The sequence below is a fragment of the Hemiscyllium ocellatum genome, chromosome 8 (assembly GCF_020745735.1).
Source record: "Hemiscyllium ocellatum isolate sHemOce1 chromosome 8, sHemOce1.pat.X.cur, whole genome shotgun sequence".
In the NCBI taxonomy this organism is placed as follows: Eukaryota; Metazoa; Chordata; class Chondrichthyes; order Orectolobiformes; family Hemiscylliidae; genus Hemiscyllium; species Hemiscyllium ocellatum.
The window spans coordinates 41,092,461-41,119,973 of record NC_083408.1 but is presented as its reverse complement, the minus strand read 5'-3'; the positions used below and the strand labels follow the sequence as shown (position 1 = coordinate 41,119,973).

The 27,513-nt window shown below is 41.3% G+C and overlaps 1 protein-coding gene across 1 annotated transcript in view; it reads left to right on the top strand.

Moving 5' to 3' along the window:
• The window catches only part of dcaf5 (ddb1 and cul4 associated factor 5), a 108,243-nt gene extending 80,976 nt beyond the window's left edge, over positions 1-27,267 (top strand). Inside the window, exons 8-9 of the mRNA XM_060828846.1 lie at positions 12,374-12,501; positions 20,295-27,267. Of these exons, the coding sequence (XP_060684829.1) occupies positions 12,374-12,501; positions 20,295-22,148 (1,982 nt within the window). The 3' untranslated portion in view covers positions 22,149-27,267. The remainder of the gene's footprint in view (positions 1-12,373; positions 12,502-20,294) is intronic.
• The last annotated feature ends 246 nt before the right edge of the window (positions 27,268-27,513 follow it).

Genomic DNA, 27,513 nt, shown 5'->3' with positions numbered 1-27,513 from the left:
ATTTCCAGCATCTGCAGTTCTTCCTTTTTTTTGTTTGGCATTCACATGTATTCTACATAAAGCAAACTTGAAAATGCTGCTTGCTTGACACCCTGATGGGTGATGGCAAAGACCGTTGCCTAGATATATGCAGCTACTTGCTTTAGTGATTAGTCTTGATTGCTTCTGTCAGCTTTTTAAGCTATTTTTCTAATCAACCTGTTCATAGATGTTAGTACACCCCTGGAGCAGGTGAGACTTGAATCTGGGTCTCTTAGTCCATGAGTAGGGGCACCCACTGCACCACAAGAGTCCCTTCTATCAGCTTTTCAACTTGCATCCTTTAATATAAAGTTAAAAATCTCACAACACCAGGTCATAGTCCAACAGTTTATTTGGAAGCACTAGCTTTGAGCACTGCTCCTTCATCAGGTGGTTGTGGAGAATAAGATCGTAAGGCACAACCACCTGAGGAAGAAGCACTGCTCCGAAAGCTAGTGCCTCCAAATAAACCTGTTTTACCATAAATTGGCACATGATTTTTAACTTTTGTTCACCCCAGTCCAACACTGGCATCTCCAAGTCATGGCTTCCTTTAATATAAGTATTGGTGTACCAATTAAGCCTTGCCTTAATGGTAGCTTCACATTAAGATGATTGTGGATCCAAGTCTCATTCCAGGCATATATGTAGATAATTCAGCCCACACATCAGTGCAGTACTTGAAGATACTACATTTCCAATGAGATGTTAATTCTCTGTCTCACCTGTTGTTTATCTGGTACTGGGTGTGGGACTTGGCTGCACACAATTCAGCTGACCCATTTCGTATATAACAGGAGAGTTGTTCTGAGATCTTTAAAGGTGCTGTATACCTGTAATTTATTTTTCTGTTTCATTGCGTCGTTGCAATAGGTTTTGATATTTCCTACACTTCCCCACATAGAAAAAAAATACATACAGATCTGAAAAACCATTATGATTATTTTAAAACAATTCCAATCCTAGTGAGCAGCATTCTAAATGAGTATTTAATATATAAATTTCATTGTTATCTGACAGCAGTCTACATAGTTCCTTGATGTTTTTAAAACTGATTTAGGTTATTGTAAATTTAAGTCAACATCAACAATTACTCTCTAGGTATTCTGAGTTTTAAGGTATCTCGCTGGAACATATTTTGCTTGCTTCTAACTGCAGTTGTAACTTCTGCCAATAGCAGTGTCACATTGCTATTGAGGTTCTGTTTGCCATCCTAAAGCAGTTCTATGGTGTGAACATTTAATTTTCTAACAATATTTATTTCAGATGTGCAGAGAGAGAAATGTGTAATGATTTGCAGGCTTGTTTGATGTAGCCTTGACTTTTGAAGTATTGGTTTGCAGAAACTAACTATGTTAGATTTTACTTCACAGCGTTTTAAGCATTAGCTTTTTGAAAATTATTATTTAAGGGGGATTATCACTATAATTTTAAATCCTAGCTGGTAAGAAAAGTTGGTAATTGGATATTTTTGCTCAAGCCTAGCATCCCATAATTTGACTGGAATGTACTGTTTCAGCCTGTCCTCGGGTTCAGCTGGATTGTGATGGTGAGAGGGGGAAGCTGTGTTAACAAGAAACCGTTATTAATGTGCAAGTGAGCCAGTCCCTTCAGGGGTATGAGTACAGCATGAATTCTGAATCTCCAGAACATGCTGACTGATTTTATGACATTCTGCTGTTGCTTTGCACTGGATGTATGTTACCCATATCTTCCCCTTTATTTTTAAGTATTTGCTGGATTTGCATGTTACTTACATATTAAACTCACCATAGAGAGTTAAGTGAAGTAATTTAAAAAGCAACAAAGTATTTGCTGATCATTGTCATGTGATGGCATTAGAGAGGGGGCAGTTTAAGCTTTGGGGTGCTAAACTGGTAACATAGTTTGTTGCCGTTTTATGCCTTTTATGTTTTTTTATGATCTTAATCTAACCTTCCTTTCTCTCCCTTCTCCTCTTCTACTGATTTGGTTGTTATTTTTCTCCCATCTTAGTCATTCCGCTGTTTCAATCTTGACCCTGAAATTTCATCAGTTAAGGAGATGCTCTTCCAGCAAGTTATGTTGCAAAATATTTTTAAGCTGAAGGGTCTGGAGCAAGTGGTTCCTGGGATAATTATGTAAATTGTTCACCTGCCTCAAGATCTGGCCTATTTTGCTCAGTTTTATGTCTTGCGACTGTTCGTTGTCTCTCTCATGGCCTTTGAATAAATAAAAAAAATGCAGGTACACAATCCTTTACCCAAAAGCCGAAATTCGGGGGATCCAAGATGGCGACGACCCAGCAAGACTGAGTCCACAGTGCTCTACCCAAAACTTGGGCAAAGTGGGCTATCCACCCCAACCACACTCACTAAACCATTTATAATAGTTGTTAACCTTAAATAGTTACCTATTAGTACATTTAAATAATCTAATACTAGCTGGAAAATGAGTAAAGGGAAGGGAACAGGCGGCTCTAAGAAAGCAGGGACCCCTCCCCCACCCTCTCCCTCCTCAGCTGCAACAAAGGTGTCTTCAGCTACTTCAGGAGATTTACCAATGAAGATGAGCTTTGAGGAGATGTTTGCCAGGTGGGAGGCGAAGATTGATGCTTTTATCGATGAGTCTCGGCAGAGCAGAGAAGCACTATCAGCCGAGCTGCAGAAGCAGGGCAGAGACATTCAGGAACTGGAGTGCCGAGTCAGAGAGGTGGAGTCGAAGGCCGCAGCTTCAGAGACTGCGATAAAATCGGCAGCCGACGACATCCGTTTTCTCGAGAATCGAGTCCAGAACCTAGAAAACCACATTGATGACCTCGAAAATCGATGTCGTAGAAAAAATATTCAGTTGTTGGGCCTGCCCGAGCAGGAAGAGGGAGGTCAGCTGACAGCATTCTTAGAGCATTGGCTGCCACAACTTTTAAATCTGCATAATGGATCAGGCCAGGTAAGGGTAGAATGGGCCTACCGGGTCGCAGTACGTGGGCCCGGCTCAACCCAGCGCCCACGCCCGGTCCTGTTCCAGCTGCAGAGCTATAGGGAGAGGCAGATGCTCCTGGAAGCCTCAAGAAATCTGGGAAAAGATCCCCAAGCTATGACCCACAAAGGATCCAGGATCATGCTGTTCCAGGACTTCTCCCCAGCTTTGGTCCGAAAGAGGAAGGCATTCGTTGAGGAGAAGAAGCGTTTAAGGGACTTAAATATTCAGTACTCCTTACGATATCCAGCGACGCTACGCCTTAGCCACGAAGGATCCATATATAACTTCGGATCACCGGAGAAGGCTAAGGAATTCTTGGACTCTCTTAAATAAACTGTAAGAGATTGTGGACGCTGGTCTGCCTTTCCCATTATTTTGGTTTACATCCCTTCATCTTTTCTTATCTTTCCCCCTATGTGTGTATGTGTGTATATATATATGTTGGGGCGTTTGGTTAATGTTGATGGGGAGAGGTGGTTACCTTATTCTATTTTACTTCTGTTTTTAGGAGCGGGGTTGTTTTTCTTTCCCCTGTTATTTTGTGGTATTATATTTAAGTATTACATGTTGAGATTGAAATCTTATAGTTATATATGGTATTAATATTCCCAAATATATTTAGATGTGGGTGTGGGTGGGGGTGGGGTGTTCACTGTTAACTCTAGCTTTATATTATATTTGAATTCTCCTCATTTTATTGAGGAACACCTGGGTCAAGGGTGGGGCACTGGTTGGAAGAGGGTAAGATGGACTGTGGGAGAGGAAGTGACGCTCCCTGGGAACAAGGGAGAAAATCTCCAATTCGGAATGTTTTATATCTTTTATACTTAGAAAGAGTTTTTTGTTATATTGTTTTGAGTGTATCAGAGAGTCTTTACTTTTGTAAATCTTGTATGCTCCATGCTCGGGATGTTCTAGATAGGGTTTCCCCTCCCGAGGGGTCTCGGATCTGTCCAGATGATTATGGCTGAACAGTCAGTTAAGTGGTGCACCTGGAATGTCAGGGGGAGTAATTCGCCAGTTAAAAGGAAGAAAATATTATCAAATCTTAAGAAGGAGAGAGTTGATATAGCTCTCCTGCAGGAGACACACCTGTCGGATAAAGAACACTTAAAATTACGACAGGGCGGATTTGATCAGCCCTTTTTTTCCTCTCTTAATTCAAAAAAGCAGGGGAGTCGTTATCCTTGTCTGGAAGAACTTCCCTTTGAAAATTCTAAATCAGATAAAAGACGAATCTGGACGATATATTTTGATTAAAGCCCTCATAAATGGAGAGGAATATGGGATCTTAAATGTGTACTGCCCCCCGGCACACCCCTTTAAATTCATAACGGAAGCTTTTTCAAAACTGATGGCCTTTGGTGCCCGTCATACAATTAAAGTCTCCCCCTATAATTGTATTATGGATCCGGAAATAGACAGGATTCCCAAGAGTGCCGCTGGAGTATCTCCCAGATCTAGACAACTGGCGGACCTGAATAAAGAATTAGGATTGGTAGATGTATGGAGATGTCTCCATCCACAGGGTAGAGATTTTTCTTTCTACTCTAATCCACATAAATGTCACACAAGAATTGATATGTTTTTTGCCCCATCGATTTTTCTAAATTCTATAGCAACCTGTAAAATAGGTACTATAGCAATCTCTGACCATGCCGCTGTATACATGGAAACTAAGGTAAAGAACAATGGGACATCCGCTCGGCATTGGCGTATGGACCCCTTCCTGATAAAAGATAGCAAATTTTTAAAGTACTTCTCCCAAGAACTTAAAACTTTTTTAGAAATTAGTACTGGTACGGCTAGCAATCCGTCAATGATGTGGGAGACCATCAAAGCTTATGCACGAGGTTTGATCATCTCCTATTCAGCGACCCAGAGGAAAATGAAGGGAGAGCAACAGCGTCTGCTCGAAGCTTGCCTAAAAGCAGCCGAAACAGCATACGCTGATAGACCTTCTATCACAAAATTGCAGAGGATTACAGCTCTTAGGACAGCTTTAAACACCGCGCTTACTCAAACGGCTAAAAGGGAAATATTATTTGCGAAACAAAGATTATATGAATATGGCGACAAACCGGGTAGATACTTAGCATTTCTTGCAAAGAAAAAGAAAGCCCCTCAAACTATTTCGACCATCAAGGAAAGTACAGGTACCCTGACTCATGATCATAAAAAGATCAATGCGACCTTTAAAGAATTTTATTCTGAACTATATAGATCGCAGGATTGTGAAGATAGGATTAGGAGGATGCAGTCATTTTTTAAAAATTTGACCTTCCCGGGCCTGACTCCGGAACAGGTGTCGGCCCTAAATACCCCTTTAACAGTCCAAGAAATACTTGAGGCAATTAGGCAACTTCAGAGCGGAAAAGCACCGGGCCCGGATGGTTTTCAAGCTGAATTCTATAAAGAATTTACAGGAATATTGGTTGACCCACTTATGTATAATTTTGCGCATAGTCAGGTCTATCTCCCGCCCACTCTGAAAGAAGCAAATATTTCTCTTATCCTCAAAAAAGGAAAAGACCCAGAAGATTGTGCATCTTACAGACCAATATCCTTACTAAATGTAGACTTTAAAATTCTCTCAAAAATGTTAGCACTAAGACTAGAAAGGGTACTGCCATATATTATAAAGGAGGACCAGACGGGATTTATTAAGGGCCACAGATCATCCAATAATATAAGAAGGGTCTTGAATATGATCCAAGCCTGTCATCAGGGAAAGATACCAGGAGTAGTAATTTCACTGGATGCGGAAAAGGCATTTGATAGGGTTGAATGGTCATATTTATTTTACACATTGGAAAGGTTTGGCGTTGGACAGGTGTTTACCAAATGGGTTTCAACATTGTATAATGACCCCAAAGCAGCTGTTATTACTAATGGGTTAAGATCGGATGGCTTCAGTGTGGGTAGGGGCTGCCGTCAAGGATGTCCTCTCTCACCATTGTTGTTTACACTGATAATCGAACCATTAGCAGAAGCCATCCGGACTGATCCTAATATAACGGCCCCGAGGATTGGTACAGGTAAACACAAAATTACCCTCTATGCAGATGACGTTCTCTTATTCCTCAGTAATCCTTTAATGTCAGTGCCTTGTCTAATTCAAGTTATTAATACATTTAGTGCATTCTCAGGCTATAAAATTAATTTTTCAAAATCGGAAGCCATGCCAATGGGTGGTCTGGCTATGATACCCCACTTAATGGACGGATCCCCTTTTCCCTTCCGTTGATCCCTGGAGGTCTTCTTATATTTAGGTATTTTTATCATGCCAGTATTTGATCAGCTGTATAGGGCTAATTTTGTACAATTAATGGAAAGGATAAGGCAGGACCTCCAGCGATGGAGAGACCTTCCAACTTCCTGGCTAGGGAGAATAGCATTAATTAAAATGAATGTTCTGCCCCGTCTCTTATATCCTTTGAGAATGCTCCCGCTGATGCTGCCAAGACTAGCCCTACGTAAATTATATGGCTGGTTGGGCTCCTTTATTTGGAACCATAGACGGCCCCTTATTAAGCTGAAGAAGCTACAGCTTCCACAGGCAAGGGGAGGACTGGACTTCCCAGACTTTAGGAAATATCAGTTAAGCTCCCTACTAAGTTACATAGCTGATTGGGTTTCATCTGATCCACAATCAATTTGGCTGGATATCGAAGCCTCCCAAGTAAAATACCCACTTATTAACCTTTTATTTTCAGATAAGAGGAAAATCATTACAGACCACTGTAAAAATCCCATAATATTAAACACAATTAAGGCCTGGAATATAATGCGGCAAAATGAGGGTAACTCACATAAAACATCCCCCCATGCACCAATAGTAGGCGCATGGGGATTCTAACCGGGGATTACAGATGCCACCTTTAAACTCTGGAGATCCAAGGGCATCTCATGCTTAGGGGACCTATTTAAAGATGGGATCCTGATGTCCTTTGAGCAGCTGCGTCTGAAATTCTGAATACCTAATGGGGATCTCTTTCGATACTTCCAAGTTCGAGATTATATACAGAGGAAGACTACATTAATAGATAGTCTTTATAAATCAGACAGAGAACGTAATGTCTTACGACCAGCGGGGGCATCCTCCGTTAGTACTATATACCATTTGCTACATGATGGAGTCTCAGGAGACATGGATGACCTGCTTAAAACATGGGAGCAGGACTTGGGGCTAGAAATCTCTGAGGATATGTGGAATGACATTTGGGAAAATGCTAGAAGAATTGCTATCTGTAACAGAACTCAGGCTATCCAACTAAAGATACTTCATAGGGCCCATATAGCTCCGGCTCGACTGGCAAAATTTAAGGCAGGAGCATCTCCAATGTGTCCCAAATGCAAAATAGAGGTGGGTACTCTTGCACATTGTCTGTGGACTTGTCAGAAAATCCGCAGATACTGGACTAAAGTGGCAAATACCCTGACAGAAATTTTAGGAACGGAAATTAGGGTGGACCCTGTATCTCTCCTTTTGGGCTTTTCGAACCTCTCATCTCTGGATATGCATGGGAAGAGACTATTTTCTATTCTCTCTTTCTGTGCAAGGAAAAATATTTTGGTGAACTGGGTGGCTGAGGGCCCCCCTGGACTTTCAAATTGGCACAGATTAATTATGGAATATCTCCCCCTTGACTTCCTCACAAATATGGTGCACCGAAAGACTGAATTATTTTATAAAATATGGCAGCCCTTTTTGAATTATATAAATGCAGATATTTCGGCTATCCTAACAAGGGCTTTTATTTAGTGAAGATTTCAGACCGGGCTGCTCCGGGGCCCCTTGGGAGAGGAATCCTGCGCGAATACGGGTTTTATTATATTTGATGTTTATACATTCTGAGCATGTAAGAGACTTAGGTATACACTCTGGTTAGTTATAGGTTAGATTAGTAGAAAGTTGAGTTTTTTTTTCTTTTTTCGTTTTTTTTTCTCTTTTTGTTTTCTTTCTTTCTCTTTTCTTTGTTAAATTATGACTATTGTATATATGATTTAATTGTACATCAGTGTTTGTATTTGAGAGTTTTGTTTATTTTTGTAAATTTGCAAAAATGTTAAATTTCAATAAAAATATCTACAAAAAAAGCCGAAATTCTGAAATACGATATACTTTTCGTGAAGTGTGGAGTGTCATTTTGGCGTGCGAACAGGTGACCCAACTTCACACCACTCGAACCATGTCCCTCAGCTGTAATGTGGCAGTGTGGCCTAGCACTATCAGATGCCAATTGTGTCTCGGCGCTCGTACTATTCACACGTGCATCTGCTGTTAGGTTTTCTTTTTATTTCACTGTGAAAATGTCATTTATCCCAAAATTCGAAAAGCAACTGGCCCCAAAGATTTCGCAGAAAGGGTTGTGTACCTGTATCTTGTGTAGAATCTTATGTAGAGATGTGTTTTCTCCCAACTTTGTCTCCTAATTTCAATACCCACAAGTATAACAGAACTGTTTATGTAAACTTGTCTGATACTTTGCTGCCAGCAGAGTTAATATAACCTGAATAATCTGAATCGTCATCAGGTCACTGCTTCATCTGTGTACTTGATAATGATTTGCATTTCTTCAATCACCTAAGCTTGGCCTTATCAGAAATGCAGAGCGCAGCATCCTCCAGTGAGCTCCGTGCCAGTGGAGTAAAATTGGGGAAAGACCCAACAAGTTTCCTTTTTATGACATAAGGTGTCTAATAAGTTTTAAAGGTCCAGTTTGAATGTTTATGATTGGATGGATGAATGGCTGGGATGGAAGATGGTAGGTGTGTAAGTTTAATGGTGATGAGGTGGAAGTCTAGGTTTTAATCTGGGTAAATACTTTAATATTGTCCATAAGACCATAAAACATAGGAGCAGACATCAGGCCATTCAGCCATTGAGTCTGCTCCACCATTCATTCATGGCTGATAAGTTTCTCAACCCCATTCTCATGCTTTCTCCCTGTAACTCTACACTATCTGATTGTACCTTGTTTCTTACTGTTGATGTAATTTCACTTATTAATAGAGCAACCCCACCCTCCTCTGTCCACATGCCTACCTTTTCAATCGGATGTATATCCTTGAATATTCAGCTCCCAGTCCTGATCCCCTTGCAGCCAAGTCTCTGGCAATTTCAATCTGTGCTACAAGCTCATTTACCTTATTCTTTACACTGCGTGCATTCAAGTATAACACCTTCAGTCCTGTATTAACCATCCCTCTTCACATTGTCATTTGTTTCTCCAGTGTACAGAGGAACCTAGGTTATCTGAGCAAGATGGGTGGGCACTATTTCATTTGGATAATTGATTATTCAGATAATTGTCTTTACCTTAAACAAGAGAAGCCATGCTGATCTAACACTGTGCTTTACCAGCAAATCTGTTTAAATTTATAATTTTAATGTATTGAGCCCAAGAGAACACAGATTTCACATGATGAACAAAATAAAGCAATGATAAAACGAGAAAGCTTCTTAAATGAAGCAGTAGTTAGTATTTGGCAAGGAGTGGTGGAAGACTCCTCGTAAACAAGGTCCAGAACAGCTTCTACGATCGCAAGAGCATTTGTCAGTTTGCAGGAACTCAGTCTTGCGATAGAAAGACAGAAGTATCGCCTTGCGCATGCATTAATGTTCTTGGCATTTTTTTTTCATGAACGGCCCAGTAAAGTCATGGGAATAACGTGTACTGTAAAATACTTACTTTTGCAAAGGGCTGTGTAACAACCCTTACCTAAAAAAAAATCCAGTCGCTGATGCTTGTGTTTCTTTGTTTTTGCCAGTGTTTTCACATGTTCTTCAGTACAGATAAATCAAACACACTTACCTCTTTGATGTTACGTTTTTGCGGGACCTTGAAATCTTCTTCAGATAATCCGAAATTCAGATAATTGATATTTGGATAATCGAGGTTCCTCTGTACTTTGAAGTTTGATTGCTAACCCTTTCCAGATACTCTGTCCTATTTGTGTCTGTGCTGGCAATTTTAAATAACCTCTCCTGAGTTCTGCACTCTTAACTCCTCTTTTAATTTGGGTTTTCTAATTTTGCCGAAAACTGACACCCCCATCCATTTAGGTTATAGCCCTGTCTGCAGCTGAGATTATGTGATTCGCTAGAACTCTACTTCCAGCACAGTTCAGATGAAGACTATCCCATCGGAACAGGTTCCTTCTTCCGCAGTGCTGGTACCAATGTCCTATGAATTTGAACTCATTTCTCCCACACCAATCTTTGAACCATGTATTTACCTGCTTAATCTTACTGACCCTGTGTCAATTAGCTCAGGTGCCAATACAGAGATTATCACCTTTTTGGTTCTGCTTTTTAATTTAGTTCCTAGCTGTTCATATTCCCTTAGCAGAGCCTCTGCCCTAGTTTTCTTTATATCATTGGTACCTGAGTGGGCCACAACCGCTGGATCTTGACCCTCCCATTCCAAGTTCCTCTGCAGTCCAGATGATATGACCAGAACCTGAGCGCCAGGCAGACAAAATGGCCTTCGGGATTCTTGATCCTGTTCACAGTGAACAGTGCCTAAGTCCCTAACTACACTTCCCCAATTACAGCAACATTTCTCTTCTGTCCCTTGGAGAGCACCAGATGAAACCCACGCAAATGCAGGGAGAATGTGCAAACACCACACAGACACTCGCCCGGGGCTAGAATTGAGCCCGCATCCCTGGGACTGCAAGGCAGCAGTGCTAACCACTGTGCCCCCCCCAACTTAAGGATGCTAATTTGATAAGAGCGTGGAACTAAATCTCTATAATCAGATCAAACTATCCTTGAGTCAAATTTTCCTAATTTTCTTTACCATTTATCCATCTTCTTAAAAAAAATTAGCCTGGAAATTTAATGATCTGTTAGGCGCTTGAAAGGAAGGTGCTTAAGGGGGTTTGCCTTTTCTCACAAATGGTATGAATTCTGCGTTCATGCAGTTCGACAAACTGAAATCAAAATGGTACCTTCTTGGATTGTAAACGAATAGCAGCACAAAATGGAAGGATGTAGATTTACTTTTTCTCCTCACCTTCTCGGCATCTGTATTTATAGTCATGTTACTCTGGGAAAGTGACTCACTTGTCAGAGGGGTGGGTAGAGAAGACCAAGCAAAAGTGTTTTGTGATAATTTGTAGGATAACAACAGCAGTTGTATCCTTTATAGGAGGAAAGGGTGGGTGGTGTACATAAATTTTGCTTTACATGGATAAAGAAAACATTCAAAATTGTTATTACTTGGCTCTTGCAATTTGTTTTTCACGCCATAAAACAATCCCTTGCGTTCTTTCTGGATGACATTACTAATTTGTAGCAAATTCTGATAGACTTCTGGTGTGACTCTGTGCCTATTGGAAACAGCCCAGGCTTGTTTTATGCAGAAATTGGTGGAGATTGAGTTTATTGTGAGCTCAAATAGACACTTGGAGCTAAAGTTAGAGCATGAATCTAATGGGCCTCCATCCATCACAACAGTAGCAGCTTAAAGATAAAATGGAAGATCTTGGTGCATCCTTGTTATGACCTTCTTTGATGAGGTCCTTTTTTAGGTGTACCAAACAGCTGCTTAAAGGAGGAGTCCAGCTGTGTACAATATTTTATGATAAAACAGGCATTTCCTATGGCGTTCTTGGGTAGACCTGCGAGGATCTTGCATTGTGGAGCATTAGCGTAGGTTGGACTTGACTTCTGGGGAGGCAGAAAGAGCAACTGTGTCCCTCCCTAATTTTGCAGGGCTGGCCTGGGTTGCTGCTCTTCCAGGTGCCCTGCCACAGAGGATCCAACTTCTTTAACTTCAGAGTCCCACAGCCAGGACATTAAGACTTAAGCCACATCTCATCCTTCAGATGGTCTGGGTTTCTTACTGGAGAGCTAAGCTGCCAGTCTACACTTTGCGAGGAGCCATTAACACGTGTTCTTGTGGTGGATGTGCATAACATTGTATGTGGTGGCTTCCTTGCAATTTATTTAAGAACTTAAGGTTTTTCTTTAACACTGCAAGTGCAGCAAGAACGTTACCATGGCACTTTGTTTTTGGAATGTCAAGAGATCATGGTGGGAGAAGATGGTTAGCGTTTGGGAAACCTGTCAGCAAGAAGAATGATTAAAACTTAATTGTAGATTTGAGTATGGCCTTCAAGTAATGAATTAAACCTTTTGCGCACTTGGATAAACCCAACTTTCTTTCTTCATTGGGTTATTGAAAGCAGTAGTACACCTTCAGCAATTTTGACAAAAGCAAGTGATAATTGAGAAACAAAATTATCTTGGTTTACTTATGCGACTATGTGACTGACTATGCACTGGAATCTAATGTGTATTTGTCAAAAATACTGACAACATTTACAAGTGTTTAAAGTCAAGATGATGTGTAACTATACTTCTGTAAATTGTTTGCAGGAGGCCCTGCCAGAATTGTGAATGGTGCGTTTATGGTGCTGAAGGGCCATCGTTCCATCGTCAATCAAGTGCGCTTTAACCCTCATTCATACATGATCTGTTCATCAGGTGTGGAAAAGATTATCAAGGTATGTTGTACAATGAATCAGAGTTTGCTGTTGATCAAATTAGACTTCAGCTTCTTGGCCATTTATATAAACTGAGATTACATTATTTGAGGATTGCCTGAACAAAACTACCATTTTAATTTAGCAGGTAGTGTAGACAGTAGACTTTGTTAATACGGGAACCTGGCTCATTCTGGGTAACTATATTTTTGTTTTACAAGTCTGGATTAAACTGTTCTGAGTTCTAGATTTATCTGTATGTGTATCATGATACAACGTTTATTCCTACATTAATTTGTTTTCATCTTTGTGCAGTTTTTCACATTAGCATGCTGTCTAACCACATAATTATTTTGACTGTTTGTGGTGTCTCCATTTAGTGATTTTCGACTTGAATATTCAGTTTTAAATAAAATTGTGTTGAAATTCCCTATTACTGAAATTGCCTTTGAAATCGTCTAATTGATCTTTTCCTATACTTCAGAGTAGTTGATAGGAAAGATTAATTGCAGGAAAACTGTCCCCTCATCATGTTCCTGATTACCTTTGGAATTGGGTGTATTAGCATCTACTTTGGGCTCCTTGTAATAATTCTCAGGGCTACAAAAAATCCCATTTCTGATCCTCTGCATTGGAAAAGCAGTGAAAATTGACATTTGGTTTCTGTGTCTAATGCTACAGTATCCAGTAGCTGTTCTCAAACTGTATGTCCTGCTTTGACAAATGCTGAAGTATTAAACCTAAAGCATGTATGTTGCATCATCAGCCTTTCCACACGGTGGTGCAGTATAGGCATTCCTTGGGTTGTGTACAGGTTCTGTTCTGCGTTTGCATGTTGATTTGTACGCAAGTCGGAGCACAATGCAGGGAAATGTAAAGGAGCCATTTGTAAGTACAGGAAATGTAGTTATGTCCAGTCTTTAAAATTATATCACTGCTTGAGAGCATGTTCATGTGTCATAAGGGGGACCCTTGTATCTTCAGTGAACCACTAGTCCTCCTTGGTGTTAAGGCTGCTATTTGGTATGCTCTTCATGTCCCATCTTAAGACCTTTTTGTTGTTTCTTACATACCTTCATGTGAATGCATTTTCTTTGATGGAGAATTAACTCTGGAAGTTGTATATTTCACTTCGATCTCCACAAAAGGACATATGAGAGGAGCAATGTTGTCAGTGACAGGATCTGATTGACACAGGGTCTAGATTAGAGTGGTGCTGGAAAAGCAAAGCAGGTCAGGCAGCATTTGAGGAGCAGAAAGATCGACATTTCGGGCAAAAGCCCTTCATCAGGAATAGAGGCAGGGTTCCTGCAGAATGGAGAGATAAATGAGAGGGGGGTGGGAGTGGGGAGAAAGTAGCATAGAGTACAGTAGGTGAATGGGGGTGGGGATGGAGGTGACAGGTCAGAGAGGAGGGTAGGGGAAGGTAGCAAAGAGTACAATGGGTGAATGGGGGTGGGGATGAAGGTGATAGGTCAGAGAGGAGGATGGAGTGGATAGGTGGAAAGGAAGATAGGCGGGTAGGACAGGTCATGGGGACGGTGCTGAGCTGTAAGGTTGGAGCTGGGGTGAGATGGGGGAAGGGGAAATGAGGAAACTGGTGAAATCCACATTGATGCCCTGGGGTTGAATGTTCCGAGGCCGAAGATAAGGTGTTCTTCCTCCAGGCGTCGGGTGGTGAGGGAGCGGCGGTGGAGGAAGCCCAGGACCTCCATGTCCTCGGCAGAGTGAGAGGGGGAGTTGAAATGTTGAGCCACAGGGCGGTGGGGTTGATTGTTGCGGGTGTCCCAGAGATGTTCCCTGAAGCGCTCTGCGAGGAGGCGTCCAGTCTCCCCAATGTAGAGGAGACCACATCAGGAGCAACGGATACAATAAATGATATTTGTAGATGTGCAGGTAAAACTTTGATGGATGTGGAAGGCTCCTTTAGGGCCTTGGATGAAGGTGAGGGAGGAGGTGTGGGCACAGGTTTTGCAGTTCCTGTGGTGTTGGGGGAAGGTGCCAGGACAGTAGGGTGGGTTGTTGGGGGGCGTGGACCTGACCAGGTAGTCACGGAGGGAACGGTCTTTGTGGAAAGCGGAAATGGGTGGGAAGGGAAATATATCCCTGGTGGTGGGGTCTGTTTGGAGGTGAACATGCCAGATGGCCGCCTCCTTTAGAGACTGCAATTTCCCTTCCCACGTGGTTAAAGATGCCCTCCAATGCAGCTCGGTCACATCCCGCCCCTCCGCCCTCAAACTCCACCTCTCCAACCGTAATAAGGACAGAACCCCTCCCCGGTGCTCACCTTCCACCCTACCAGCCCTCGCATAAATCAAATCATCTGCCAACATTTCCTCCTGCCACAGCTGATTGACACAGGAACTTGGGAGCCATATTTAAATCTCTGCATTCTATTTTTGTATTTAATAAGTGTTTACAGCCTTGCAATGTGGCTCTTGAGCACCTAGGTTTTGGCATATGAGCTGTTTAAGTTCCAGAATGGGAGGTGGTGAATATTAGCTTGCTCTCAGGAAGCTCTACTGGAGAATGCACAGAAAGAAGGTAGTGACAACAGCATTTAACACCAGTGCTGCTGATTTTGGTTGGCATCTTATCCTGTCCTCGATAATGGGTTTGTTGGCAAAAAGATCATTTATTTTGATAGGAGCATGTTATATTGGACCCTGTCACTCTCCTCCTTCCATGTTGATTTAGGTCCCTGCCTGGGAACGCATGGAGATGACTTCCTTGCTCTTTTCTAATTGAGACTGTTTTGTGGCTGATTGTACATAAGTGAATAGTGGCGATGGCCTTATATTATCGCTAGACTATTAATCCAGAAACTCAAGTAGTGTTCTGGGGACCTGGCGAACATGCGACTCTAGATATGCACAAGTGTGGATTACTCTTAGCCACCCTGTGAAGTGGCCAAGCAAGCCACTTACTCAGTTGCTTCAGTCACTTTCTTACAAAAAGAAGTGTAACCAGATGGACCAGCTGGCATTGACCTTGGCACCGGAAACAACAGTCAAAGCAGCTCTGGCAGCCCTGTACAGTGCTATGGACTAACATTATGGGGCGGGTGCTAAAATTGGGAGAGCTGTCTCACAGTCTAGTCAAGCAGCAGCCTGACATAATCATACTCAGGGAATCATACCTCACAGACAACATCCTAGATACCACCATTCCTGGATATGTCTTGTCCCACTGGCAGGACAGACCCAACAGAGGTGGCAGCACAGTGCAATACAGACGGGAGGGAGTTATCCTGGGAGTCATCAACATCGACTCTGGGCCCCATGAAGTCTCATGGCATCAGGTTAAACATGGGCAAGGAAACTTCCTGCTGATCACCATGCACAATCTTCTCTCAGCTGACGACTCTGTGCTCCTCTATGTTGCACTAAGGATGGAGGAAGCACTAAAGAAGGAGAGAGCATGGAATTTATGGTAGATGGGGGGTTTGAGTGACCATAAGCAAGAGTGGTTCAGCAGAAGGACTGCTAATTGAGCTGATTATATCCTAAAGGACATAGCTGTTAAACTGGGTCTGCAGTAGTTGGTAAGGGAGTGAACAAGAGGAAAAACATACTTGGCCGCCTCCTTACCAATCTGCTTGCCATAGCTGTATCTGTCCATGACAGTATTGGTAAGAGTGGCCTTGTGAAGTCCCACCGTCACATTGATAATACCTTACATTGTGGTGTGTGGCACTATCACCGTGCTAAATGAGGTAGACTTCAAATAGATCTAGCTGCTCAAGACTGGGTATCCATGAGATATTGTGGGCCATCAGCAGCAGAATTGTACTCCAGTACAACCTGCAACCTCATGGCCTGCATATCCCCCACTCAACCATTACCATCAAGCCAGGGGATCAACCCTAGTTCAATGGAAAGTACAGGAGGGCATATCAGGAGCAGCACCAGGCAAAATCTGAAAATGAGGTGTCAGCCTGGTGAAGGTACCAAACAGAGTTACTTGCATGCCAAACAGTATAAACAGCAAGTGCTCAACAGGGCTAAGCGATTCCACTGCCAATCAATCTGACCTAAGCTCTGCAGACCTGCCACATGCAGTCATGAATAATGGTGGACAATTAAACAACTCACTGAAGGAGGAGGAGGAGACTCGACACATCCCCATCCTCTATGGAAGAACTCAGCAAATCAGTGCAAAAGACCAGGCTGAGGCATTCGCGGTAATCTTCAGCCAGAGGTGCCAAGTGATGATCGATCTTAACCTCCTTAAGTAGTCCCCAACATGACAGATACCAGTCTTCAGCAGTTTGATTCACTCCTCTAACATCAAGAAATGGTTGGAGGCACTGGATACTGCAATGGCCATGGGCCCTGATAATATTCTGACAATAGTACTTAAAGACCTCTGCTCCAGAACTTGCCACTTTCTCAGCTAAGCTGTTTCAGTATAGTTGCATCTCTGGTATCTACCCAAAAATGTGGAAAATTGTCCTGGTTTGTCCTATGCACAAAAAGCAAGACACATCTACCCTAGCCAATTACCTCCCCATCAGTCTGCTATCAAATATAAGTAATGGAAGGTGTCATCAATAGTGCTGTCAGCAACAACCTGCTCACTGGCAACAACCTGCTCACTGGCACCCTGCTTGAGTTCTGCCAGGGCTACTCAGCTCCTGACCTCATTAGAACCTTTGTTCAAACATGGCCAGAAGAGCTGAATTCCAGAGGTGAGGTGAGTGTGACAAACCTTGACAGCAAGACTGCATTTGACCAAGTATGGCATTTTTTGAAAAATTCATTCGCAGGATGAGGGTGTCACTGCTAAGGCAGCATTTATTGCCCATCCTTAATTACCCAGAGGACAGTGAAGAATCAGCCACATTGTTGTGGATCTGGAGTCACACGTAGGCAAGAGCTGTTGAGGATGGTAGTTTCCTTCCCTAAAGGACATTAGTGAACCAGATGGGTTTTTTTCTAACAATCGACAATGGATTCATGGTCATCATTAGACTCTGCATTTGAGAACTTACTGATTTCAGACTCTATCATTTGCCATAGTAGGATTTGAACCCGGGTCCCTAAATCATTGAGTAATAGTCTAGTGATAATACCACTCGGCCATCCACCTCCTAAGCTAAGATCAAAGATTGACACTTGTCAAGGCGATTCATTTTATTGTGGGTCTAGAACAAACCTAAGGAACTAAACAGTTTTGAGTCATGCTAGCTTGTTTCTCCAGGACAAAAGTATTAATTAAAGGATAGTAATTAGTGTGCCATATAGCTCAGGCACCAGAACATTTACTGAGTGTCATAGTGGCATTGTACAAACATTCTACTGCAGGAATGCTCTGTGACTTGTGGAATCCACTTAAACTTGACTTCCTTTCCAAGGTCTTTCATCACTGATCACTTATGAACCTTAAAAGATTGACTGGCTGTGGTGAGAGAACATGAAGGACCATAAATGCAATTTCTTTCTCATCACATTGGGTCCCCAAGAGTTCCTTGCAAAGCCAGATTTTGTCTGTAGGTGGAATAGAAGAAATATGGGCTGGTGACTGATGAATGCTTCACAAATTAAAGATGTGATTTTTGTTTGTATGTGGATTAAAAGACTCTGTAGTCAAAATGTTCTTGAATTTGGAACGTGCACCTTTTGGACCAGTGCTTCACTGTGGAATTATGTCAATTATATCCAGCCTGCGATCGCTTCTGCAATATTGCAGCACAGATATTGAGGACCTGAAATGACATGTACCAAAATACTCCAATCTCTGGAGTAAAGATGTTTGACACTTTAGTGAAAATAAAATTGCTTTGACTTTCTTTCTCCCACAAATTTGTGATGAACTCACAGGAAAACTAATTTACAATTTTAGATTCCACAGCAAGGAAGTGATTCTAGATCTCTATAAATCATTGGGTAGATCACATTTCTCACATCATGTTTAGTTCTGGGCACCTTTATTTAAGAAAGGATGTTAAAGCCCTGGAGACAGTTCAAAGGAGATTTATTAGAATGATATCTGGAATGAGGATTTTAGATACAAGGAAAGATTAGAGTGATTGGGTTTATTCTCTTTAGAGCAGAAAAGATTGAGAGGTGAGCTTATTGTGGTGTTCAAAATTGTGAAGAACTTTGACAAGGTGAAGAAGGGTATTCAGTTTCCACTAGTTGGTATGTCAGTAACTAAGGGTCATGATTTCAAGACTGTCAGCACGAGAGCTAGGAGTGAGGAGAGGTGAAGCTTTGTTACTCAGAGCATAGTTCGGATTTGGAATGAGTTGCCTGGGAGAGTGGTGGAGGCTTCACAACAGAGCTGGATATATGTATGTTTTTGAAATGATCGTCTGCCTTCTCTACAGGTGCAGCTCTCACCAGCCTGTTGCTTTTGGTTGCATTGGTTAACTGCTGTTAGCCATGGCTCAGCCAGGAGTACACTCACTTTGAAATCAGGAGTTCGTAGATCATAAGAAACCTGAAAGCGAAGTACTGTGGAAGTGCTGTTCTGTCAGTGGTGTTGCTTTTGGATGCTAGCCAATTTCTCTTTCGGATTCATGTAAAATTATCTTGGGGTGTTTTAAGAGAAGAGCAAGAGTGTTACCCCCTATTTCCTGGCCAGTTTTTGCCCTCCATCAACATCATAAAAGATTTGGTCATTATCAAATGGTTACTTGTAAGAGTTGGCAGTGCACAAATTGATCAGACTATTTCTCACATTACAGCATTAACTACATTTTAAAAATACTTGGTTGGCCATAAGGTGCCCTGAGATTGCAGAAGATATATCAAAGGTGATTATTTGTCAGCTTTATCCTTCCTGGAAAGAAGCAGCGCTGAGTTTGATAACGGGGCAAGCATCTCCTCACTCAGACAGCAAGGCTGAGGTCAGAAAAGTTTATAAAACCTACAGCAAAATCCAGAATACCTTCAGATCACAGTGGAAAATCATTTCATTTTATATGCTTATTACTTTCCGCATCTGAAAAGAAAAAGGATAAATATTTATGACTTCTGGGTCTCTCATTCCAATCACAACATCCTCCTGTTGTCTGGCCCTGAGTGACTGCCGGTGAGTGTCCAGTGGCTTTTGGAAGATGGCCTGTCAAGCAATGATAACTCCCCATGTTGCCACTGCAATATCTTCTAAATCCACTCTCAAATTTCTCTTGACTGTATGAATTTCTCATCTTGGTACAATTATCTATGTTATGTTTTACCTTTTATACTGATATACTCAGTGCCTTTCTCAACAGCATGGTCATGTTGATGGAAATCTTCATCTGTCTCTGCTTGCTGATGGCATTCTCCATTGTTATAACTACCCTTTAAAAAATAAATAGCTATTAATCCATGTTTTGGATCAACCAAACCTTCTCACCTATCCCTCAGCTCCAACATTTGTTCCCTAATTTATATTGTTTCTCAAAGCAGCTTCTTTTCATTTGAAGGTCCTAGATTAAATAGTTAAGTGATGGGATAGGTATTGGTGAAATTCTCTCGCAAGATTGCGATAAAACTGATCACTATAAAAAGATTCTCAGTTTGATTTAAATCAGCTATTTGATCACAGAGTAAATGCTTATGCATTGTTACTATTGTGGCCTGGACTATTGCGATTTAAGTGCAAAGCTCTCTCTTACAATTGAGGCTAAAATTTATCTACCTTCAGTGAATTTCCATAAGGATATGTGAGAGCTGTAAATTTTAATAGTGCATAATATTATAAACTCTGAAAATATTTGTCTATTTATGTTGTTTTATGTAAATCCTGATTCCTTTAAAAAAAATTGTTCTGGAAGAGTTGCTGTTACTGTAAACACAATGTTCTGTGCTTTCTAAATACAGGTGTGGAGTCCATACCTCCAACCAGATTGTGCTGGAGACTTAGAAGGAGCAGTGGAAGATGACACCCGCAATCTTTATACCCATGAAGAGTACATCAGCCTTGTCTTAAACAGTGGGAGTGGTCTGTCTCATGACTACGCTAACCAGTCTGTTCAGGAAGATCCAAGGATGATGGCTTTCTTTGACTCTCTTGTACGGCGTGAGATTGAGGGTTGGAGTTCTGACTCGGACAGTGACCTGAACGAGAGTACAATTCTTCAGCTGCGTGCAGGGGCGAGTGAGCGTTCAGGATACAGCGATACAGAATCGTCTGCTTCGTTGCCACTGTCACCCCAGCAGGGGGATGACTCGGATGAGGCAACCTACACCCTGGACCGACAGAAGCTGCTGAATACATCCGCAGTCAGGGAAGACCTGCGGTCACGTCGGCAGAGATTGTCCGCCCTCCGGCGCTACCAAGATGAGCGGCTTCGAACTCTCTCAAATGACTCTGATTCCTCAGAGAACAACTACCAACAGGTAAATACAGACTCTGATGCCGATCCTGTGAAGAGGCCTCGGTCACCGAGCCCAGAGGCAAATGATTCCAGTAGTTCCAGCAGTAATGGTAGGCGCCGTGCATCTATGCGGCAGAGGAATGCCGCGAGAGCCAAACAGAAGCTCCGTCGGGAGAAAAGGAGTACTTCACTGCTCAAAAAGTTAAAGCAATGTAGTGCTGAAACTCGTCGTAACTATTCCCAAGTACATGATGGTGATAATTCGTCAGCTTCGTCCTCCCCAGAAAGAAGCAGCACTGAGTTTGACAACAGGGGAAGAGTATCTCCTTACTCAGACAGCGAATCTGAGGTCAGAAAGGTTTATAAAGCCTACAGCAAAATCCAGAGCACTTTCAAATCACAGTTGAAAGCACAGGGAGACACCACGGCGTTTTTGTCACTGGCAGATATGCCAGACACAAGTGAGAGAGGCAGTTCAATAAATACTTCAACACAAGAAAATGATTCTGCAAGGAAAGGTCCAGTAGTACCTCACAGACTTAGAGAGGAAAGTTGTTTTGACGAACACAATGGTGAAAGCACCAGCTCAGCAGAGAATAGAAAAGTACAGGCAAAGAGCAAGCATTCACTTTCACTTGGTCATGAATGCAGTACTGTAACACCTGTAAAGGAAGTTACACCTGGAGAACAGGTTTATGTTGTTGAAGATGCCCCCAGTAGTTGTGCTGAGCATTGTTATGAGGCAAAAAAGGTTAATGGCAAATCGGTCTGTGTCGGAAGTAACAGTAACCTAACTAACCAGTGTCAAGCATTTGGCAGCCAGGCACAAGAGCTATGTGGTCACACACAGGTGTTGGAATGTGTGAAGGCACAAACTACGCAGCAGATAAGCAGAGAAGAATCTGGTCAGGAATTTAAGTCCACATTATCTCCAGAAATCTATTTAGTTGGAGCAAGAAGTAATTCTGACCACAATGATAAATCCAAAACCAGGACTTGTGATGTGGAAGACAGGTGTTCAGAGACTTCCTGCAATAACGGCCTTTTTGAAAGGCAGTGTGCAGGCCACTGTGAACAAACGTGCTCAGAGCAAATGGATTCCGCAGTGCCCTCCAAATCCGAAGCCGGTGGCTGTGTACAGGTGGCTTCATTACACCACAAGGAAGACTGTTCCCAATCTGGGATAAGTGAGCATTACGAGTGCGCTAAAAAAATGATAGCATTGCAGAAAATATTTGATTGTCGCCAAGGGACCCTGTCACCATCTGAGGCTGGCCAGCCTTCTGGAGGCTTAAAAAGGTTGCGAAAAGAGCTGGATCCGGACTACTCACCAGCTGAGAAGAAGCAGAAGACATGATATGATTTGCACTTGCCTCATACCAGTGCCTCAATGTCACTGATGAAAGCATTTAACTGGAACTCCACCAGACACTGGCCTGTAAAACAGTGCGAGTTTTTGTTAACAATTATGTAAATAAGTCAATTTATTGAAGAAATGCTAATACAGAAATTTGTAGAATGTGTATGATAATGGTATATAAAATACAAATTATTTGGAGTGATTCTGACTTTGGATTCAGATATCCAATTTGTCTTGGAAGGTTTGTACTTCTTCTGTTTAAGTATTCATTATGCCAAGCAAGGGTTTTTGGTACATTTGGCGTCTCTGATTGGACAGATAGTTACAAAGCTTCCCCTCCTATTAACTTGGTAAAAATGAGCAAATTTATATATGTTCCAAGTATTCAAGCCCATGCGATAATATTAAACAGATGAAGACTTTTTGAAATCTAACACTTTATAGTTCTTGAGGATTTTCTTTCGTCTAATTTTAAATTGCCACCTTTGAATGGTAGCCTTTTATTCATGCGAGGAGTCGACAGTTTGATTCTTAAGGAAAATGTTCAACGTGTTGGTTATGTACGTGGAATGCAGTGATCTGTTGGCGAAGAGAGTTCGACTTTAGCAGTGGTCAGGAATAAAATTTTTGTGTTTTGCGTTTAATTTCTTAATGAGAATTATTTGAAGCACAACATTTCTACACAGTTGGCATTGTCAACTGGCCCTTTCCTTAACAGACAACAGAAATAAGCATGGACATGAACAATTCCTTTTGTGTCATGTGGCCTTTCTGCATCAACCCTGATCATTCAGCTGAGAAGCCACAGAAAGTGCTTAGAGTATTAATTTGATTCAGGAACCTCAGATTTTATTTTACTGGGATTTTTACTAGGGTAAGAGGAAAGAAGAAAGATGGTAACCCCCTTGCTCCAGTTTCATTGTATTGTCTTTGAGGCAAGAGTCAATATAGGTTGAGCAATGAACCTTCCAAACCCCGCCCCCCACCTCCAAGTTGGCAAAATGTTCAGTTACAAAGGTTTGCCTGTTTCACCATACCATTGAACATCCATTAGCCTGCAATTACTAAAAGTGAAATTGAAATAACCAATTTGTCACGGACTGCGTTACTGAAGTTAGCTGAGGATATTTTCAATTTTGAGCTCCAGGACAAAGCTAATAAATGCAAACATGATGACACCAATGTCGCAAAAGTCCTTCGTGAATGAATAGCAGTGGGTTGTTTCTGTGCACTTTCAGTACTGGAGCTTGAGTTACAATCTAGCCTAAATGTAGTGAAAGCCTCAAATGGGAAATTAGCCTGGGCAGCTAACTTGGTTCTGAATAGTTCAGTTCTTTATTCAATAGAAAGTGATGTTAAATTAGCAATTTCTTCAGAGCGATATTAGGACAGCTGGTGTGAGTAATGGAAAAAATTGTAGTGGTGTGGTACAAGATTCTTGTCTGAGTTTAGGATTAAGATGCACCTTTTGGAAAGTATCCATTGTTCAGTATATGCAATACTTGGTGCTTATTTGCCTGAACGTTAATATTCCTCACAATATAAATGGAGGAAGAAATGTCAATATTGTAGTCAACTCTGACAGTATCAGCTTCTATGCAGTCTTTACTCTATTGACATCCAAAAGCACTTCACAGAAGCATTATGAAGCAAAATTCAACACCAAGACACACAATCATATTTGGGCAGATGACCAAAAGCTTGATCAAAGCTTTATGTTTTAAGGAACATCTTAAAAGGAATCAAGAGACGTGAGTAGGTTTAGAAAGGAATCTTTATTCCTGATGAAGGGCTTTTGCCCGAAACGTTGATTTCGCTGCTCCTTGAATGCTGCCTGAACTGCTGTGGTCTTCCAGCACCACTAATCCAGAATCTGGTTTCCAGCATCTGCAGTCATTGTTTTTACCTTAGAACGGAATCTGTGGGGCCTAGCCAGCTCAAGGCTTCACCACTAATGATGGATAATTAAAACCAAGATGCTCAAGGGATCAGGATTGATGGATATCTTGGATGGGATAATCAAGATTGGGAGGGATGAGGCAACAAGGATTTGAAAACAAGACACACAATTTTAAAATCAAGGTGTTGCTTAACTGGGAGCCAATATAGGTCAAGCACACAGGTAAGAGAACACAGGATATGATGTGAGTCAAGGCACACAGCAGAGTTGTGGATGAGCTCAAGTATATTTTAAAATACGGGAAACCAGCTGGTTATGCATTAGAAAATCATGTTTAGCAGTAATCCATACATGAATGAGGGTTTCAGCAGCTGATGAGTTGAGGTAGGAGCAGGATTGTTTTATGTTACAGATGGAAATAGACATTTTTAGTGATGGAACTGTTGTGTGGTGAGAAGCTCATCTGAGATTCAAATATGATACCAAGGCTGCAAAGAGCCGGGCTTCAACTCGAGCTGTTTTTGGGGAGAGAGAAGCAGTTGGTAATGGGGAACACCGCTTGCAACAGAACTTGAAAACAATGGCTTCAATTTTTGAATTGTAGGAGGAAATTTCTGCTAATCCAGTACTAGCAGTTAGGTAAGCAATCTGATCATTTATGTAACTGTGGAACAGTCGAGAAAGCCAATGATGAGATAGAGCTGGGTATTGTCAGAATGCGGGTAAAACTACTTTTTGATGTTGCCAAAGGGTAGTATGTAGATGAGTAATGGGAAACGAGGCCAAGACCTAGGGGCAACAAAGGAAATAATATACAATGGGCTGAGATTTTCTGGTTGTGCTTAGATAAGAATGGTACCAGCTGAATGTTGCTCCACTGATCTGGATGACAATGAAAAGGCATTGGAGGGGGACAGTGTATGAACTGTGACAAAAACTGCGGATAGGTCGAGAAAGATAAAGGATACCTTAGCTGCAACCATATCACATATCATCTTTAGACTTTGATAAGAGCTACTTTAGTACTACAACAGGGTGGAAACCTGATTGGAGAGATTCAAAAATGGAGTTCCAGGAAAGATGAAAAATAGTTTTGGTTGACAACTACAAGTTCAAGGGATTTTAGAGATTAGTGATGGAGCTCCTATTGGTAGAGGTGAGGCTGGAGGAGATCATCACAGAATCCCCACAGTATGGAAACAGACCATTTTGCCCAATCACCCTCTGAAGAGTAACCCACCAGACCCATTCCCTTACCCTATTACTCTACGTTTCCCCTGACTAATGCACCTAGCCTGCACATCTTTGTACTGTGAGAGGAAACTGGAGCACCCAGAGGAAACCCACGCAGACACTGGGAGAATGTGCAAACTCAATGTAGATAGCTGCCCAAGGCTGGAATTGAACCGGAGTCCCTGATTGTAAAAGAGGTGTTTAAACATGTAGTTTGCTGTAGAGAAAAGAAGCTGAGATTAATCCAAGGTGATCCAGTAATAGTGAGAAACTCAACAGAAAGGATACAAAATGATACTGTACACTGCAATATGTTTGAGCTGTGTGCATAAATACTTATTTACAGCACTTGCAAAACGGAACTGTTTCTGTAATGAAGTTTGGTATTTTATGGACATTCTAATGTTCTTGCATCATTTAGTGCCTGTTTGATTTAAATATATATGAAATCATGCATACAGATTTGAAACAAATTTTAATGGTTCTCATTTCTTTGCTGTCACCTTGGCACTGAAACAAGTGGGTTTTTTTTTGGTAATAACAGTGTCATTCTTCCATAAGTGCTATTCAACACTGAGCAAAAGGAATTAATTATGCTTCATCTCAAAACACCAAGTGATGTTGGCTTTCTGTTTCTTTTAAAAAAAAAAGTTTGAGCTTTCATTCAACTGCCAGTGGATCCATGGAGACTTTCTCCTTGGCAATACAATCCAGTTACTTCAGTTCCATCTTTCTCAGTTTTTATTTAACATTGCTAAAATACATTTGCATCAGATCTTCCAATGAGCCAGTTGGTAAAGTCAGTTCCTTAGAGGTGATTGTAGTACCTCCAGTAGATCTAAGAGCTGAGGATAAGGCTTTTTGCTCATAATGTAATCTTCATACTCGACTGCTGCACCGAGGAAGTGCTGTTTTGTTAAAGTCATAATGGCTCAATTGGCAATTGGGTTTTTGCCCCATTCAGTGAAATATAGATTGACAATTTAGTGCAAGATGAAGAAGTGCTACCATGTCAGATACAATCTTCTGTATTAGATTTTTAAGCAAGATATCATGTCTTCTCAGTGGACATTAATGAGATCTTTTAACAGAATGTTTATTGATCAGCATCAGAAATATTGATCAAGAAATAGGTTATCTAATTTTTATCATGTTGCTAGTGGGAACTTGCTGTGTACAAATTACCTGACAAGTTTCCTACATTGTGACAGTGATTATGCTTCAGAAGTTCATAATTGTCTGGAATGTGCATTAAGATGGTCTTGATGTTAAAAATATATTACACAGATAAGAATTTCCCCATTTGTCAACACTTTTTTCCTCTCTTAACCAACACCAGCAAAATAAAATCAATTACTTGGTCTCATATTTCATTATTTGAGACTTTGCTGCTACATTTGCCTATTTAAACAATTGAAATTCAAAAGGAAAACATTTTGCAACACTTCAATGCAATTTGATATGATTAGATGTTCCACAAACACAAAGATGACACATAGTCGGGAATATAGCATATTATTAATTGTAGGGTAAGCAGGAACTATTCTTACACTTAAGCATGTGTCACAAATAATCCTAATGCTGCTTATTTCTGTAAAGCATTGTCAAATCTTTCATAAGTGAGGAAATGTTGAGAAGGAATGGAGACGTGTGAAAAGCAGGCTGAATGTACTGAATCATGTAGTCTCTCTGGTGCAGTCAAGTAGCACAAAAACCAGCTCAACAGAGGACCTGCTTCAGGAATTTGGTGGTGAGGGAATTCTAAATATACTAAAGATTGACCTCTTTCTGAAGTTTAGTCAAATATTGTGTTTACCATTCAAGTTCTACCAGACCTTGTTTCTTTTACAGTGTTAATCAGTCATAACCAAACTGCTGAATAATGAAAGCTGCGGTTAATTGGGTGACTAATTGGGATTGATATCCTGGTCATCTTGGGCTGATCTGCTACTACTGTATTAATAAAATATGTTTTTGCTAACATGGAATAAGTTGCTTGACAATTAATTCAAAAGATTACAAATTCAACACTCGTAGATTTGCTGAACATTGTAAGAGGGAATTGAATGCACTGAGGGTGGAGTTACTATTATGGAGTAATACTTGAACTGCTGTGAGAATCTGAACTATATGATACGGGCAAAGATACAAGATTACAAAATGATTAACGTTATTGAAGTATGCTTCAACATTACGCTGATGAATAGGGAATAGCATAAGTAGCAAATA